General features: G+C 49.6%; 7 protein-coding genes across 7 annotated transcripts; 3 read left to right on the plus strand and 4 right to left on the minus strand.

Moving 5' to 3' along the window:
• Window positions 1–1,176: 1,176 nt before the first annotated feature.
• LTR84_002975 (uncharacterized protein) lies at window positions 1,177–2,784 on the plus strand (the record flags this gene model as incomplete). The annotated part of the gene is made up of 2 exons (XM_064846570.1): window positions 1,177–1,182; window positions 1,465–2,784. The coding sequence occupies 2 exons, from the start codon at window positions 1,177–1,179 to the stop codon at window positions 2,782–2,784; spliced, it is 1,326 nt and encodes a 441-aa protein (XP_064705550.1).
• Window positions 2,785–3,439: 655 nt separating this feature from the next.
• On the minus strand, window positions 3,440–5,368 carry LTR84_002976 (uncharacterized protein; the record flags this gene model as incomplete). Its single annotated transcript, XM_064846571.1, has 2 exons — window positions 3,440–4,728; window positions 4,789–5,368. 2 exons carry the CDS (start codon window positions 5,366–5,368, stop codon window positions 3,440–3,442), a joined length of 1,869 nt encoding a protein of 622 aa, XP_064705551.1.
• A 2,232-nt stretch (window positions 5,369–7,600) lies between these two features.
• On the plus strand, window positions 7,601–9,554 carry LTR84_002977 (uncharacterized protein; the record flags this gene model as incomplete). The annotated part of the gene is made up of 2 exons (XM_064846572.1): window positions 7,601–7,649; window positions 7,708–9,554. 2 exons carry the CDS (start codon window positions 7,601–7,603, stop codon window positions 9,552–9,554), a joined length of 1,896 nt encoding a protein of 631 aa, XP_064705552.1.
• Window positions 9,555–10,548: 994 nt separating this feature from the next.
• LTR84_002978 (uncharacterized protein) lies at window positions 10,549–12,441 on the minus strand (the record flags this gene model as incomplete). Its single annotated transcript, XM_064846573.1, has 2 exons — window positions 10,549–12,183; window positions 12,244–12,441. The coding sequence occupies 2 exons, from the start codon at window positions 12,439–12,441 to the stop codon at window positions 10,549–10,551; spliced, it is 1,833 nt and encodes a 610-aa protein (XP_064705553.1).
• Window positions 12,442–14,626: 2,185 nt separating this feature from the next.
• LTR84_002979 (uncharacterized protein) lies at window positions 14,627–15,226 on the plus strand (the record flags this gene model as incomplete). Its single annotated transcript, XM_064846574.1, has 1 exon — window positions 14,627–15,226. The coding sequence occupies one exon, from the start codon at window positions 14,627–14,629 to the stop codon at window positions 15,224–15,226; it is 600 nt and encodes a 199-aa protein (XP_064705554.1).
• A 995-nt stretch (window positions 15,227–16,221) lies between these two features.
• LTR84_002980 (uncharacterized protein) lies at window positions 16,222–16,907 on the minus strand (the record flags this gene model as incomplete). Its single annotated transcript, XM_064846575.1, has 4 exons — window positions 16,222–16,360; window positions 16,415–16,470; window positions 16,544–16,633; window positions 16,713–16,907. 4 exons carry the CDS (start codon window positions 16,905–16,907, stop codon window positions 16,222–16,224), a joined length of 480 nt encoding a protein of 159 aa, XP_064705555.1.
• A 414-nt stretch (window positions 16,908–17,321) lies between these two features.
• On the minus strand, window positions 17,322–17,923 carry LTR84_002981 (uncharacterized protein; the record flags this gene model as incomplete). Its single annotated transcript, XM_064846576.1, has 2 exons — window positions 17,322–17,623; window positions 17,683–17,923. The coding sequence occupies 2 exons, from the start codon at window positions 17,921–17,923 to the stop codon at window positions 17,322–17,324; spliced, it is 543 nt and encodes a 180-aa protein (XP_064705556.1).
• Between the last annotated feature and the right edge of the window lie 671 nt (window positions 17,924–18,594).

The following is an 18,594-nucleotide window of genomic DNA, read 5'->3' on the forward strand; positions in this document are numbered from 1 at the left end:
TCCCCGTTAAGGAACTACCTTGAACGTAACAGGCTTGGCGTGGCCAAGCAGGTTCGATTCATAACAAAGCGTCCCACTCCACTCTTGTACTTTGCCCGCAGCATTCTTCGCTCCTTGCACAGTCCCCAGATCACCTTCAATAAAAACAGCGCTTGCTGCTCCTTTGCTCAATAGATTATGGACTGTTGCATCACCAGCTGCGCGGCCGCGACCAACAACAGCTATATGGGCGCCGCCTGCGGCTAATGCCTCCGCAGCTGCTTGACCGATGCCAGAAGTCCCTCCAAAGAAAGCGAAATGCTTCCCAGTAGGATCACGGCCACCGTCATTCAACATCTCTGCGTCCGTGGTATTGTAGCTGGGACAAATTGACTGTGATATTGAGTATTATGGCAGGTCAGTAGGTCAAGAAATTGGTCCCCGCACCAAACAAATTGCAGGCTATTGTTCACCCTGAAAATTCAATCTGCGATGGACGGTCATCCAAGGTCAAGTGCAGCTCGAGTTTAAATAATCAACAGCGGCCCACTCGGCCTCTTTGTGGTTATTACACAAAGTTTTAGCCATGCAGCCTGTAATCTCTTCCTTGCCTTAAACTCACAAGCTATGGGAACGCCTGGCATAGTCTAGCCGACTTCCATCTACCCAAAAGCACTGCAAACCCGAACGTGGCTCGTGGAAAGTGGGCCAAAGGTAGTATGCTGACTAAAAATGAGGCGGGCCATTGTCAGGAACGGATGCACTTTGTATCCGCGATTTTATCAGAGGGGGTGGAGGGCCATCGAAGATTGGAGATATGTCATGATGAACCTGAGTTCACCAATGGGAGAAATAGTTCCTCAGATTGGCGCAGAGACGGAGGATTTCGTCCGAGTAGACGGGAAACCTTATTCAGTTGTCAATGGCATGACATTCCTAGAGATAACCAAGGTTTTTCATCGCCCAACACTTCATAGAAAGAAGTCTTCAGGAACTTTAAAATGGCTGTCGACGGCCCTGACTGTTCGGGGCTTCGGCAAACGAACGCTAAACGAATTGTCAATGTAGGATGGCAGATATTGCGGTCAACGGCGTACTGATACTACATTTCTAGGCGTGTCTTCGATGCAGAACTCGCAGGGCTCGGTGTGACGGCCGAGTCCCAAGCTGTCAGAATTGCCAGCAGCGCAGTGAGCCATGCCAGTATATCGAACGAAAGATCAGGGGGCCAGGCCGGAGGTACACATTTTACTAAGAACCCTAAATATTATTCTTTGCTGACTTTCCTCCTTCCCAAGCAAACAGCATATTCAGCAGCTAGAAGAACGACTGAATACTGTCGAATCAGCACTACGAGCAAGTGAATTTCAAAGGGGGCACGATGAAACTGTGGAAGCTGACATTCATGTGAATGCTTTCTTGCTCAGTGGGTAGCAAACTGTGCTACCCGTTTTATCGCGATGAGCTAGGACTGACTCTGCACAGCCTACAGAGCAGAATCCCTACCTGCTGGATGTGGTTGATCCTGATCATGACATGTTTCGGCAGTCTCATGCAGACAATCCGAAGCGAAGCTCCGCTGTTCCCGCTGCCGGTTCGTCCGAGAAAGACAATGTTAAACCTGACAGACCTAGATCTCCCGAATTCTTGAGTAGGATGTCCTCGATGTTGCCAGGACCAGACGCTTTCCCATCGATCATGACACAGCAAAGCCAGGGTCGCTTCTCGAGAGAAGTTCACGCTCCACTTCCGTCAAAGGCCCTCATCCTGCCCCTTCTAGGAGGAGCGCTAGATGAGATAAGCAAATTTTGGCCATTCCTTGACACCAAGTCCCTCCTGGGAATGATGGAAGAGCAATGCGCCGCAGGGCCTGAGAATTTTCACCAAGACCCGTGTCGCTGGGTTACGGTAAACACCCTTCTGGCAATAAGCATCCAGTGGAGAACCGCCAGTAGTGCTATCAACAACCTTTTCCCGGTGACATGGCCATTCTTCAAAAATGCGTTATCTGTCTTCCCACAACTTTCACTTCAGGGGAAGGACATCGCTGCATGTCATTCGGTATTGGTAATGGCCATTTTCATGCACGGAACGGGAGATATGCGAGCTACCGCCAGCCTAGTTGCTGCAGCAGCGCATCTTGCCCGAGTGGCTGGCCTACACAATCCTGACTGGTACGGTTCTATGGATGTCAACGAAATCGAGAATCACAAACGGGTATTCTGGTCCATTCAAATCATCAGCAACAATTTATCCATGAGATCCGGTCTTCCTGTGGCGCTCAACGACGACGAGATCGAGATTGACCTTCCAAGCGAACCTACAGTCGATGAGGCAGGCAGTTCGAGCGTGACTGCAGCCCACCTTTGCAGATATATGGCACAACTGTCGCTTCTTCAGTGTAGAATTCTCCGAGTCGGACGAGATGCAAAGAAAACATCCCAAAGCCCAACCGAGTTTTACAGAGATATCTCAAAATTGGATCATCGACTCGAAGAATGGAGACTCGGACTGCCTCTGGAGCTTCGGCCTGCAAGGGTTGTTCCACTGTCAGAAGATGATCTGGATCCATCGATCGTGAATTTACAGCTGACTTACTTCTCGACGGTGTGGAAGCTCCACCAAGACATGACCAACTACAACAGCCGTCCTGAAGTCAGCACATACCTATTGGCGATTCCCGAGCTAAGACAGGATTTCTTAGCCACACCATGGTTGTCGCCAACCGCAGCGGATGCTGCTCGCATGTCATTACTGCTATTTATGAAGCATATATCCTCGCCTCCCTTCCCGTTACTTTGGTGAATCGCTCCCGAGTCTAGTTGGGATTTAGGCTGATATGAATAGGAATCTCCTTCATCACATAGTTTCGGCGTGTCTAATTCTCCTTGCAACAACACTCGATAGCTCAGGCAATGCCGATGTGCTTCCGGATGCCGAGCTTCTTCTTCGGCTTGTGCCACATCTGCGAAGCCTGGACTCACGAGGATATGACCTACGCAGGCTCGTTGTCGGAATTTCAAAAATGCTTGACCTAGCATCATACGCAGTGAGTGCTCAATGGGACAAAACGTCCTTGGAGGATACGAATATACACGATGCGGACACAGCAGCCCTCCGCGAGCAGTGCAAAGTAAGTACATAGCCTAGTCGACCACTAGGTGATGACGCGCTAAGAAACGATAGCAATTCCATGAAGCTCTGGGCGAGGGCGTAGATCTGCAGCACATCTCGCAGGGATTGATGGGCAATATGCCGGATCCATGCGCAAATGCCACAAAGGCATTTTCTGGCATTCTCGAATTTCCCCTGCATTTTAATTATGAGTTTGGGCTATTTGTTCCTGCTGTGTTACAACCTGCACACCATCAATTCATGTCCTGACCCAGACATATGTTTCTCACAAGATGGCTACCCGGTAAATTGTGATTGTGTGATCGAGGTATCAGCCACACATTAACTACGTCTCTGGCCCGTCATAGTGGCCCTCAGGCATCTTCCTGCCTGGTTCCCAGACACCATCATCCCGATCGCCAGTCAGGTCCGATCGATTGATCACATCAACAAAGTATTCTCCAGATCCAAGATCCCTCACCCCATAGCAAAGCTGAAGCTTGCCGAGATGATCCACTATCTCGTCTCCTGATAGTATTGAACCCTTGGACCCTAGGTCGTCAAGTGCAGGCTTCAGCAACTGTGCTGCAGCAATGAAGCTGGTGTCCTTTATCACAGCCCTGGACGACAAAAGAGTGACGATTATTGCTAATATCAGCTGTGTTGCGGGAAGAGCGATCAAGACAAATATGACCCAATTCCAATCAACCTTCAGCTTTTGTTGATCCATTGGAGGGAAGCCGGATTCTCTGATTGTAGGACCGTGTCGATCCATGATCCCAATTGAGAATGATGAGAAAATCGCGATGCTGTATGAAATGTACTGGCTAGAATTGTCAAGAATTCCTGTACTAAATCTTGGACTCTGTGGATATTGGGCGTACATGGATCCGTCGTCAGATCTGGATGCTGGTGTCTGCCAGGCTATTCCACTGGCAAAGATCCGCGCTACTTCATCGGGGATCTGGGCATTTTCAGTATTCTTTACATTCTGTATTGTTTGCTTGAGGTTTTCGAGAGGTTCGATTACACCCACCCAGCTTTCACACTCGTAAAGGTGATACAAACCATCAACCGAGGTGTCATCAAGAATCGGCACCAATGCTTTGACAACAGTGCAACGCGTGTCACAGTCCACGCTTTGATCCGAAACAGCAGTGCAAAGCGCACCACACTCCACGGTATCATCCGAAGCCCATGTTGTTACGGTTCTAGATTGTGGCCCACTCCAAATCAGAGAGTTGCTGGTGCCATCCTCTTCCTCCACGAGTAAGGTGTTATCCGTCGAGAACCTGGAGTTCTTAGGGGTTTCACAAAAGGCAGCTGATATCACTCCGCGCGCTGTGACGGCGCACCTCTCTGGATCACCCTTCTCTTTATCTGGTTCAGAGCAATCTCGGAGTACCATGCTAGAGGCACAGAAATCTAATACTTCGTTGCAGTCCCAGAATACGGCCTCGTTTCCATCTGGATGCTGATCAAAATATGTCGCGTTCTGCAGTTCAAGTGAGAATTCACCGGCACGGCCGAATGCATTTGCTAATGCCTTTGGGGAACTATTCGGAGGCAGGAAGACAGAAATAGGGTCAATTGGACTGACTTTCAATTTTGAAAAGTCTGTGATGGTGATGTTGCCTGATCAAGAGACTAGTTAGTATGTTGCATACGTCAAATCTTTCGTAGGTTAATACCCACCTAGCTCCCTATTGTCGAAGCCTAGTTTGTTGACATCGGGCGCAACGATTAGTCCAAGCGCGGCCACAGCGACCTGCATAGCCAGGTTGAGTAACAAGGAAATTGCGCAGAACCACTGGACCTGGCTTGGAAGTTTCCGACCTTTGACTCGACCAGACCATAGTAGCTGGGCGCTGGTAATCATACTTTCACATCCCAATACCATGTCAAATTGTTTCAATTCAAGAAATCTTGAAGAAAGCAATTGCCATCTAATGTTTTGTGCAAAGCCCTTGAAAGCAGATGCAAGTTGAGCACCAAGGAAAAGCGACAGGCCAATATTAATGGCGTTGTAGTTCCTGAGCTGGCCGTCGGAAAGCTTCGCTTGTTTCGAGTAATAATAGTAAACACCCATCAAAGCAGCGCAGAATGCCGCGGTCAAGGTGACCTGCCAAAGGCCGCTGGTGAAGACCCTCCAGCATTGTTTTCTTCGGTCAAAGACTCGACTTGTACCTGAAGGGTCAGGTGTCGTGTGTGTTCTTTTTCGTTTGGTGTGTTCCCATGGCTCCGTTCGAGAAATCAGAGGCGTTAGTTTCTCCATATTGGTGGTTGACCATATTTTCTTCTTGATTTTGATGGGGACTTGGTCTTTATGCGTGACCACCTGGGTATTATTGAGTCTTGAGCCGCCATCAGTGCTTGACGAATACGAGAATTAGCGCCCCTGGGCGGAAGTCAATTTCAGCTGCCAAGGCCGATCGGGCGAAGCATTGATGGACGTGAGCGCCATGCCTTATCAAAGCTTAGATCTTTGGGATTCTAGATTTAGCAGACGGTAGCTCGCCAGAGTCATGAGTCTCGATTTGGGTGTGTGTGGCCCAAGCCTTCCCGTCTCTAAGCTCACCTTTGCTGGGTGTCTCACAGTCTAAGCATACCTTGGCGACAGTCCGTTTGGATGCTATAAAAATGAAAATGCTGTGACCCCTCGGACCAACCAAGGGCTTTTGGGAGCCTCGGGTCTTCAATTCACCTGATCAGACCATCTGACTGCTCTATTTTACATCTTGAAACATTTCCTGGAAGCGATTTGAAGCAACACTAAACGCCTAGAAGCGTCTTTCACACAATAAGTGTTGTCGGTTTGGCTCGACTCTCGTCATGTCTGTAGTATTTCACAACTTCAAAAACGTGCCTTCACTCCTTATGGTGGCTCATATCCAAATCGTTTGAAACCCTGTGCGCCAGTATATGCCTGATTGTTATTTTCCCTCACAGGGTTCGTTGTCAGCGAGGTAGGGCAATCAGGTTGAACGTCACAAGACGACAAACAAAGTTCAGGATCAGATTGTAAACAGGGTCCCATGGGTATATAAAGAGCCATCAGTCGACCAATATTTCTTGAACGAACTTACGTTTGTATTCATTCCCCCAAGTGGTTCATGGAATGCTCTTGCCATCCCCATTGACATTACATCTCGTCCTTGATACTCACTTGAGCATTCCATTCTTCCCAACATTGGATACTTCTGCTTGCAGTACATCCAGAAGCTGTGTGTGCAGTTCCTGCTCCAGTTATAAATGCTTGACTTAACATTTGTCTTAGGCTGTGATGTATCTCTCCACTTCCACCCAGCAAATGCTCCAGCCGCAACATCTCAGCTGCTTCCCCTGAGCCGCAATGCATTTGGAGTACCTCCTCGCGGTCATCCCTCACAAATGCAGCACTGCTAGCAATCGCTTAGTCGTCGTCCCTTCTCGCGGGACGTGCAAACGGGCCGAGAGATCTCAAGCATGCCTGTTTCCCAAACACGCCAAGTTCCTCGAGGTTAGTTCCCACGTTCGTTTGTCTATAAGTATCTCTCTTGCCCCCCCAACCTCTTCGTCTTTCTTTCTTTTTTCTTTTCGCTGTATATATATCACAAAAGGATTTTGCTCGCGCTATTACAGTGCTTGAGCCTCCCTCCCTTGCTGGCTTTGGCCTTTGTTGTGCAAGTGTCTGTGTGCGTGAGGCAAAGTGTATGTCTTTCTTGTTGTTGCTGGTGTTCTTTGTCCTTTGTGTTCCTTTGTCCATGTGTTCTCTTGCCACCTTTGAGATGCCATCAACTGACCAACTTCAATACAGGGGCGTAGTGGCAATGGCTTCATGAACCAGACAATCATCCTGGTGGAAATGACAGCCGAAGGTAAGTTGACTCAGTCTCTCCTGTCCGGGAACATCGCTCTGTATCTCACTTGCCAACACTCCTCTGCAGATCCTGTTGCGGATCTAGCCTGTCAACAACGAGGCTAACATCTTCCATAGAGTCCAGTCTTTTCAGACTGCGGCTGAAGCTAGATCTGCCATCCTCCACCACAACCACATCCCTTTCTGCTGTCGACATTAATGTTGAGCAACCCGTTGCTGCCGCAGTACTTCCCTTTCGAGGGTGGGCAGTCAACGCGGTTGAACAAAGCCTTGGGCGTAAAAGGTATGATATTCACTGCACTGACTTCCATCAGCTTCCACGCTAACCGTCGGCTATTAGTGGCAGTCTTGCAAGTTACTCAGCCTCGTCGTTCTGAACAAAGCTCCTGGCTGCTTCACTTTTGCGCTCTCCGGCGTTTGAACTCTTCACTTCACCTAGTCACTGGCACTTCATAGGCAGTGAACGGGAGTCGCAGCAGATTGCGCTAGCGCACACAACCTCGCACTGCTTAAGTTTCGATTCCTCTGCCCTTTTGTCCCTCTCTTTGTTTTTTCTCCTCTCCACCCTCAATAACAGTTGGCATTTTGCTGTCCTTCTTCCTTCCCTGCCCACCAATCTTGGTGTGGCACCCTTTATTCATCAACAGAATGCCTCCAAAGAGAGGCGGTGGTGCTCGTCGGGGTCGTGGGAGTAATGGTGAGTTTTCCCTCCAGCCGATCTTCAGGGTTTGACACAAGACTGACCCGTCATCCAGCCCCAGGTGACCCCAGCCTGGCCGAACAGGTCAATCTTCTCGACAACTTCCAGCAGAACATCTACCCAGGTGTTGCTGCCCGTGACATGATAATTGCAGATCTTCGGGCCAGTAACTGGAATTTGGACGCTGCAATTGCAGCATGGAGGACGAGACGGCAGGCCTTGCTCTCTCAGCAGGCTGAGGGGGAACCACAAGTCCCTGCCAATAACGCCGTCTCCGAATCATCCTCTTCGCCTTCCTCCCCGACTTCCACTGCTTCTCCCCCCTCGACTCCTTCTCCTCCACCACCAAACCGCCCAGTCACAGTGGGTCGTCCAATTCCTCGTCGCAATGCAACTTCGGCTCCGGCCAAACTCATCCTCAGACTTCACATGAGGAATTCTCGGCCACCACCACGAGCCAGCCAAGTCACAGCAGCTCAGTCGGCAGTACCATTCAATGAGAATCACGAGCAAGAGCGCCGTGACGCAGCTCTCGCATTGAGACTGCACATGGAAGAATTGATCGGAGAAGAGGGCCTGATCAGCCCAGCAGAAGCAATCTTGATGTTGAATCGACGTCGTTGGGACCTCACCCAGACAGCAAAGGAATTCAGAAAGTTGATAAAAGCTTCGCGTCGAGAGACAACCCTTCTTCGTCTAGCACGAACCTATGACCAGATGAGAACTCCACTTCAACAAGAAGTGGCACCTCCACAACAAGGAACCATCTCAATGCAGCAGAGCGAGCGTCTGGCTGAACTTCTCAACATCACGGGCCGCAACGACTGGCATTCTCTACGAGTTTGCCTCCAAAGCCACAACTGGAATCTTGTCGCTGCTGTCTCACAGTGGTTCACTCAGGGCATCCCACCAGTCCAGGCACCGAGCTCTGTAGAACACGGAGGTGTCAGACTGAATACCAATCTGCACCAGCTACCAATGCCCACATGGGATGACACAAGATCGGCATCAAGCCTTGAAGGCTGGGCCATTGAGCCAGAAGAATTCGCCAAACCCGGCGAAGCAGACAGTGACAGCTCGTCAGAAGAGGGAACTGGGCTCATCAAGCAGGACAGAAAGCGACTCCCTGGCTTTCTGATCAATGCAAGCAGAGCAACAGCAAAGAAGGGAATGAGAAACAACAGTCTGTTTCTCATTGAGTACATTTCTCGCGGCAGATACTGGTACAACCGGTTCGAGCAACAAGCGAATCTCAAATGGCCTGGCGTTGGATTCCCAACAGCCCCCCACGGCCAGAACCCAAAGCCAGACCAATCAAAGCTGGTAGAGTTCGACTGGACGAATCAACGCCATGTCGACTGGCTCAACAACTGGAGAAGACAGAACTGCGACCGAGTGACCGGTCTGAAGAAGCGGGCGGAAGCCCAGAAGTGGTCAGAAGAAGAGCTGCAATTCTTGTACGACTTGTCGGCAGAGCTCTTGGACAAGAAGAAGAAGGAGTCCCCACACCTTCCCGAAGACCACTTCCTTCCCTTGAGATTCGACAAAGACATCAAGGAAGATTGGCGAGTCCGCTTCAACAACAGATTCCGTGGCACAGTCCAGCCAGGATGCAGCCAGCCTCGACTTGATCGCGAGCAGAGCGCCATCATGACACAGCGAGCTCGAACCAGAGCAATCGTTGACCGATTCAGAGTCAAAGCAGACGTCGACTACTTCAAGAAGATCGACGCAGCCAAGAAAGCCCGAGAAGATGCAGCAGCTGAAGCTCGTGGTGAGAAGCGATCTCGAGAACATGAAGACGACAACTCTGACGATGGTGTCCTGGAAACCGACTCTGAGGATGAGGACAGTCATAAGGACAAGCGAGCCAGGACTGGCGAGGATGAGGACAAGGAGTAGGGGAATTTGCCATAGCAGCATAGCCCGGGGTGAGGGAGGAGAGGGAGAGGGGAATTTGCCTACAAGGCCTAGCCCGGAGAGGAGAGTGATACTAGACAGAAACACGCCAGACTTCGCGGAAACCAGACCAGCGAGAACAAGACTCTCAGGAAACCAGTCCATAGATAGAGCACAAAACAAAAAAACACCCAAAACAAACACACACAACGCTTCTTCTTCTTCTCCGGTTTCTTCGTAAGTTGTAGATCATTGCATTGAATTTGATTTCATTCTTCATTTGTCATCGTCGAAGAGAGTTGGTTCTCACTGTCGACTCCTTTTCTGTGGAAGTCCGTTCGGTTCTAGCTATGTATGTATGTATGTATGGGTCGCGTATGCCAGATCATCTGCAGCCTCTGGCGTCTCGAGCAAAAGCGACAGCGACATTTGGGTATGAGAAGGTGGTAGTATACACGGATTGTTTGGAGTACGGGGTTGGTATCAGTAAATCTAGATCGGGATCGAGAGCGAGATCGACAAGAAGGGAAGAGTAGCAGAGGCTGAATTTTTTATTTGAGTTCGTTTCTCCGAGGAGGTTTCTTCTCATCGTCTGTCCTCTCATCTGTGGATGTAGAGACTCGTTCTAGCTACAATTGATTATGCAGCCTTTGCTGTTCTGGGTCGACAGCGAGGTCACGGAAGGTTGAAGTGGAAGGGGCCTCAGATTGGCACGGAAGTCGATTGGTGGGTTCGAAGTGAAGCAACGTTGACATGTCCTGACATTCTAACGTCAGTTCCGGAGGACTGATTCTCATTGCTCATCATTTCATCTGCCCATGGGTTGGGCGGCTCTGCGTCTAGCTTGAGGTGGATGCAGCCTGTGGTGCCCGTGTCGCTGACGGCCGTCCGTGGACTTGGAGCACGATTACTGGATCAGATGATGGCAGGCTGCACTAAGGTTGGTAGAAACTTTTTCATTTCGATTCTCGTTTCGCTTGGTTCTCATAAGTCGATTTCAGCCACAGACTAAAGCAGCTTTTGGTATCTTATTCGCGTTCTCCGTAGATGAGCCTGGGGCGTTGTCAAGCCGCTGCGCCTCACCTTCGTCCGTTCTCTGGATCGCTTTTGCGTCAATCTCTGAAGCCGTCTTTACTGGTGCTGTTACATCTTGATTTTCGTCTGCCTTTTCCTGCATCTGCTGCTTTGTCTTCTTGCTAAGCTGCAATGCGCCGCTGCGGAGTGCGTCTTCAGGTAAGGGCCGGATGTGCGGCTGGCATACCCACCATGGTCGCTTATACACTGCGATCACCTTTTCAGTCGCAGTGAGCTCGGGCCGGGGAGGCTCGACTGCTGCAGAGACTTGCTGCAGTTCATCCGGTGAGTTTTGCTTCGCTTCAACGAGTGAATCTGGGTTTTGTGATGCGTGCTGATTTCCCGCTTGCGCAGATGATTCTGATGCAGGTTGCTGCTGTTGTGAGGCATATTCGTCTATTCCCTGCACAGTCACCTGTTCTACCATCGCTAGGATGCGTTCGAACGATTCAATGTCCCCTACTCGCGCCTTGGCCAGAGCATCCCGAATATCAGTATGGATTGATAACATTGGTCTGAGCAATTGAAAGAGGTGGCCCTGCATATATTTGACATTAGGGTCGTTGTACAGACGGCTGTTGATATCTCGTCTTCGCTTCTTGCTTTTCTTCTGCTGGCCTTCTTCGGAATGATCTTGGGCAGGGAGTCGAGATGAAAAGTCGGGCTTGTTCGGGTCACCAAAGACATACAATGGTGGCCGTGCGGGTGGATCGACTTCAACACTGTATTTGTAGATGATGTCCATATATCTACGGAACACAGCATCGATCCGATAGCCACTCCTGGCTTCTGTGTCTCCTCCATACCAGTATTCTCTTGGATTGGGTTCTTTGGGAGGTCTAGCAAAGATGGTCGGGTCTGAAAGGTTTCCCTCTGCACTCATGATCCCATCAACTCCTGTTGCAGCAAGGCAGGTTTCGAGGTCACCAGAGTTTAGAATATTGCCATTGGCAAAAAGAACTGTTTCCTGTGGAAGGTTGTCTCTCAGATACCGAATCATCTGCCAATCTGCCACACCAGTATTGTGCCCCTTCTGTTCTCTCCGTCGGCCATGAACTGTGAGAATGCTTGCGCCTGCGGATAGGATCATCTTCGCATATTCCAGAGTCTTCTCGCGAGTCTCAAGAATTCTCATCTTTGCCGTCACAGGTACTGGTAGTTCATTGTGTAGAGTATTGATCAACTTGTAAATTGTGTCCCAGTCCTCCTGCAGAAATGCTCCATAGTGGCCAGCTCTGGCGATGCCTTGGGGACAACCCAAATTCAAATCCACCGCATCGCAATATGGAGCCACATACTGCGCTGCATCCAATAGTTCTTCCGGTTTGTTCGCACAGAATTGTACAAACAAAGGTCTGTCAATTGCTGGATTTCCATCGAGCCAGGCAGGCGCAGAGGATTTCTCCTTCGACACCAATCCTTCTCTTATGGCTTGGAAATGGTGGTCTCTGAACTTTGGTGTTTCTGTAAACAATCGAGCATGCAGCATGGGAGTGTATGCCAATAACGATTTTGATCTTTCTTCATCGAGATAGGACCGTGTGAGGAGTCTCCAAGCCTGGAGAATGGTCAATAGTTGTTCGAACTGGGGCTTTGAGGGTGTTCAAGGAGGACGAACAAATTCTGAGCGATCGACCATTGGCGCCACAATCATTGTTGGGCTTCCGATACTTTGGTAGAAAGCCCTACCGGTGAGCTTCTGAGGGAGCTTGTGGCTACCACCATTTGAGGTTGCTTGTGTCATGGTTGGCTGCAAGAACTGTTTGGTGAGATGTTGAAAGATGTTCAAAACGGCAGAAGCAATACTGTTGGACATGGGGACTGCTTGCCCATACCTCAGTATTCGCAGATGATCACCTGTGGGTGTATTTGTACGAATGCATCCTCATGCGACCGTGCGAGGTCTTTGTTATGAGATCAAAGACTGAAGTGAGTTGAGTTGATGATCGACCAGAAAATCTTTGTCCATGAAAGCGCCCATAGCCCACCGTAGATCTAATCTAAATGGAACTCCGGTGAGTCATTCGGCTTCTCGAGTAGGATTGACTAAAGCTTCACTTCAGGCATGTTGGTGCTCCGTAAGGGAAGGGTTGCTACTGAATCATGGTCTAGGATTGACTGACTGACTGCGTTCGCCATCTATGGTACTTGACGTCATACTGTATTGAACTCCAAATGGTTCTCTTTACTAGTCTACGCGATTGACGAGTCGTTCAGGCTTGCGACTGTGTTGCGCCTAAAGCTGCGACGGGTATCATGGAAATAATTCTGGAGGCTTGAGATAAATCCCTGACCTCTATGTCGAGCAACTTATTATTTCGCTCTATCATAAAACGTTGATACTACTATTTCCCCCCCTCTCCGCCTGAACCAGGCTCATTCGTCAGCCTGACTATGAAGAAGAGTCAGGGTCAATGCCATTGACTCGTTGTAACAAGGCTGTGCTTTTCATTCACATTTGTGGGCGCTTCGTCTGATGTGATATTCAATTTTTGGAAACTTAATTCTCATCAGTTCCCTCCTCAGCAACCCCTGAAGCTAATAAAAGTGAGGTCCCGGCCCGTCTAATGGAGTCCTGGGCAATGGTCCATATACGGTGTTTACGCAATGAACATTGTGCGATCGAGATTAATATTCCTTCGCAGATAAGTACGGCTGTATGTATTCTCTCTGCTCGCGGAAGAGCGTTTGCATGGCCCGAGCCTGTCTCCGACACGCCGCTGTTGAGCCTGCATACACGAGGAAGAGGCTCGTGTAAATTCCTTGGCTGCACACCGTGGGACAACTCGACACAGAAACACGAACCCGTCCATTCACAGGGTTGTGAGAAATGGTGCTTGGCTGCCACAATCACACGAATCAAAACGCGGGCCAGATTGAGGCTGAGACTAACACACCACTAAGATCACACTCTAGATGAATGTCAAGTTTGTATTTCCACAGAAGTGCGATGCGGCCATCAAAATGATAACAAGCCCGAATCGTGTCCGGCCTGGATCCGAAGTTGTTTCAACAATCAACGACCATCACCTGCCGTTGACCTTGATATTCAGCATAGCAGACTGCAGCGTCTTTCAAGGGTTCTCTGAGCTATTACCTGGTCTCACACTGGTATCACGATCCCAGCCTTTCCGACCACACACATAAACCGACTCAAGACGAGACACCAACTCAGCCTGGGGGCCACTGTCTTCACTTCCTGGTCCTTGCAGATGAGATGGTGGACTCGTTTAGCACCGGTTCCCCGAACGAGGAGTTTACTCTATTGGACAGCTATTCGTACAGCCACTTTGGTGTCCATGGGTGACATCAGACCATCACGAAATCATTACACAGTCAATCTTTCAATCGACAAATGTGCCATTCGAGGCAAATCCGGTATGTTTTGATGCGTTGAGTGACTGCCAATTCTTCCAATTTGGTTGCCTGATGGACTTGTGGTGTGCATGTTTTGAGAAGGTTCACGAATCTAATATGGTCGCCACCTTCCTACAGGTGAGAGCTCAATCAAAGCCAGTCCGCGCCAGGCAGGGTTGGGAGCAGCAAATACCTTCTGCTCGAAACCCGTCCACCCTGGCAGGGCCTCCGGGGAAAGTGGTCAGTAATGAAGAGTAAGGGGTTCGGGAAAAGTATAAATTTGAACCCCATGCACGTCTCCGCCCCCTTCATATACTGTTCACGAACACCTAGATCTCATACTGAGCACATCTGTACGATGATGATTGAAAGAGAACCTTGACTTCAGAAATGCCTCGTGAATTATGATGCCTGTTGTGGCGGAGGAGGCCACAAATCTGCCTTGTTGAATACTTGCTGCCCACAGATTGCAAAAGGTTAATCGGTAAGTCGTGTGCTCACATACTGTGTTGGTCTACGACATTTAACTTATAAAGCCACTGCGATATGCCTCAGCTTTTTGGAATTATACAACATAATTTGCAATTTTCCTTCATTGTTCTTCTAATCCTTGGCCTTATTACAACCCAAACTCAAGTTTCGGCATGGCTGATAATGAACAAAACGATGCGACGGGCATTCGTCCAGGCCTCGGAAGGACTCTAACACACGACAGTGCCAATCCTGAATGGATCAGGTTTGCCCAGACTCTACAACATAAAACGCGCTTGGAAATCGAGGAGAAGAACAATAGCAGAAGTGGAGGTGTTCTCCCTGAATTCGCCAAAGGTCTCTTCACGGGTATTATCTTTCTCTCGACATTCGGCGGATCCATCACGTTCCAAACCATCATTCAAGACCTCGGAGACCAAGAGGACTCCAACCCCGGCCATCGCTTCAGCCGTAAGCGAGCAAGAACCTTCCTGGCCATCAGTTGGCTGCTGTTCGTCATTGACCTTGGCGTATCTGCACTTCTCATGGCCATGCTTTATCTCTACCGCGGCCCCAAGCAGAGCAGCTGGGCCGATACCATCTACGTCCGAGTGCTGTCGTTCATCTTCCTGCCTGGTGTTCTCATCGGAGCGCTGCTGTTCTCGTCACTGGCTGTCACCGCCTACTCGGAGCCTACTGGATGGACGGCCGTTGGCTTTTGTGGAGCCTTTGGCCTTGCAGTCCTCGTTTGGTGGTTTGTCGAGATCGTGTAAGTTGAAATCCCCAGAACCTTTCGGCTACCAGGCGTCGCGTGCTTATCATTCTCTGGGTCTAGCATCTATAATTTTGGAATAAAAGAGGAGTCAGTCTTCGGGAAGCAAGTCGGAAGCGAGGAGCAAGATGTCGAGAAATGCAGCAGTGAGAGCTCGTAAGAACATTCGACCTTGATGTACGACATGAACTTGGGTAAGCGCTGGAACTGGTGCCCTGGCTTGGCCGATTTTATTCTATGTTGGCCAGCACATTCGCTACAACCCACCTACAACCCACCTCGATTTCCTTTGAGCTTAGCGGTCTCTCACTGTTCAAGGTTATGCTCCAAGGATTTGGCTGTAGGAATTTGGAGTCTACATTCACTTTGACTCGTTCATTACCCTCAAAGACCTCCCACTTGGCCGCAACATGTTCAAGAGATTATTTTTGGAGTTCGGCTGGAAATGAAACGGCGGACAATTCGTATCTTCCTGGTTGCAATCAATCTTTCAGGCATAGTTATATATTGTCATTACCATATATCTAATTTTATACCTCCACGAGCATGCTTACACTGCAGCGCCATCGTGAATATGAATCGTGCTGACGACACTCACCTGCATCCTCGATCTACCCGGGTTACATGCCTTGATAATAAATCAGCAATATTGGATGCGGGAGATGTGACGTCAGAGGTCATCAGAGACGCGTTAAGTGCTACGCGTCGCGTCCACTACGCTACACGCGACCGCCGACCGAGGCAAAAGATCGAGTGGGTGATATTTAGTCCAAAATAAGTTCGTTCTCGAGTTCCCATTATCCAAGACATTGAGATCACAGAAGCTAAAACATGATGAAGGGATGGCATTGATCGTGTTCCATACCGTATTGCTGCTGCATCAGTATGCCCCGTCCATGGAATTCGCCTTGTCAAGCCTCGCTACCACATTCTGAGCCCTTCAGCCATGATCACCACTTCTTCCCACCCACACACTGCTCAAAATCCATCACATATCTACGAATCATAGACACATCGCATGCTGCCCACCGAATCATTGACGCCCTCGTATGCCAGGCCATCGTCAATGCCGGGTGTCCTCAAAGTGACGGTTGTCCCGTTGGCGAATTTGATGTGGTTGCTGCATTTGTCGTCGCTGATGTTTGGGGTTAGCTTTGTTACTCCCTACTGACATCCTGTGAGTTCTTACCTGTAGAATGCACAGAAACAGTCGGGATCTGGTCCGAGTGCGCTGAGGGACTGGTTCTGTGATGTTGGGTCATGTCAGTATATCTGATGTTATACGACCACGGCTCCGTCCACGGGAAGTGATACTTACCCACCAGCCCATGAATGCGAAGCACTCGCCCGTCTTGGGAAAGAGATGCTGGCACGGTTCTTCCCAGAAGCGGTTGATACAAACGTAGACCTAGTGGGGACATGTATCAGTAAGGATTCCCAGTTTCTAGCAAGATGCGGACTGGACGTGGAACCAGTTCTGGACATACCCCACAGGTGGAATCATGGGAGCCGCCTGCTGCTGTATGAGTAGCAACAGCAGGTATGGTGACGACATTTGTGCTTGTGCTTATCAGATGGATCGTGGTTGTTACCTCCCCTTCATGGTCGACGGGCAGGGCTGGAGATGCCGGGACTGTGTTCAAGGCGCTAAGGCCGAGGAAGATTACTTCTGAGATTCTCATCTTGGTGGCAGAACGTTCTTCGAGGCCTCTAAAAGTAGAGATGAGATGAGGGCAGCAAAGAGATGGTGGATAGACGCTAGTTTATCATTTCTGGGCATGGATTTTATGATCGAGGTTGTTGTGTCCTTACAGAATTGCTCCACATGGGCCCATCCTGATGTCGACGGCACATTTTCGTGTGGTTGACAAATGGGTAGTTGAAGGTGTACCTGCATCGCCTTCGTGACAAATCGAGCCACGTGGTCCCCCACGAGTCTCTATGACATCTCCATCTTGAGAAATCGGCTCGAGACATATTCAGGTGTGTCGCAAAGATAGTTCGACATAACGATAATTTCCTTACTGTATTCATACACTTCGTGGGATTGAACGGTTCCTTGAAAACCAAGTTTCAGAATCGGTCAAGAAAACACCTCAACTTCTCAGATCCACGCCGCCGTCCTCAGACCGAAGGTCATCTTCTGCTGCGCCGTTCTCACCACTGCCAAATATCTTGTCTATCCGCTGGTCACGATCCCATACAACCTCGGAATTCCCGTCCTTGCTAACGCGTTTGAAATACTTGATGCGGTGTTGCGGGATCCAGTCTTCTTCCGTGACCTCTGTGATCCAGTTCCTGGCGGGTGTTTCCTTGATGCCGTCAAATCTCTCGAGATAACCAACCTTGAACTGTGAAATATCAAGATCCTTGTCCCATTGGAGGCGGTGTAGAACATCTGTAGGCAAACATGAGCACAGTCTGGGTGCTGGTGATCCATGGGAATAGTTCACCTACCTTGAGCCGTCCTCATTCGTGAAGTCGGAGTGCTATTTGAACTGGGCATGCTGCCATCCTTCCCGCGTTTCCGCTTGGTGTAACGCTCGAGATCTTGGATTTTCCTGGCTTCGTCCTTATCTGCCTGTTCGTTTTCCTGCTCGATTTCCTGGAGATGGTTGCCTGCGATCTCCCTCAAACGGGCAATGCTATCTGAAGCGGGATTTGGTCCCTCCGATGTCTCTGCGCGAGTTTCCGCCATGACAATCACTGTGGTCCGACTGACGATTCTGATATTGTACGTAGAGAACGTAGTCCCTTCAATGCAAATATGGTTTTGCTAGACCATCAATAGCCTGAAGTCTCAGCCTTTGGCACGTGATGATGCCGTGATCTCGACGTGAGTGTTTGAGAATAGCGATGTCGAATTAGATTCTCACAAAGCCATTTTATTGCCGTCTATCATTGTGGCGCAGCTGCTGCGGAAGGACCAACACTGGCATGTTGAACGTGACTCACCTTCGCCAAGCCCACACAACTAAAATTGCAAGTGCGAACTTAAAGATGTCATTGACGTACCTACCTAGGTGTTCGAATAGCAAACTGGAGGGTAGAGAAGTCGAAGGCCGCTGAAAATTAGTGTAGCTCCAAAATCGAAAGTACGATAGAACGGGGTATCGGAGTCATGCACAGTCATACGGGCGCTCGATTTGCATGGTATGTTCCAGGCTAGTCAATAGATGCTCCACATCAGGGGCACTCCCGGATCAGTTAAGCCCAGGGCAGCCTATGAGAGCCTCCTTACCGGCCTTGCCACGACGGCGGATCCCCATCCGGATGTTTTGATGCCCGACTCAAGGCGGACGTTGGGAACAAATAATGGGAGAGTGCGAAGAGCGGTCCATAGAATACTTACCTTGCCGTGATAGAAAT

This window comes from Exophiala bonariae (assembly GCF_035927105.1).
Source record: "Exophiala bonariae strain CCFEE 5792 chromosome Unknown scaffold_15, whole genome shotgun sequence".
In the NCBI taxonomy this organism is placed as follows: domain Eukaryota; kingdom Fungi; phylum Ascomycota; class Eurotiomycetes; order Chaetothyriales; family Herpotrichiellaceae; genus Exophiala; species Exophiala bonariae.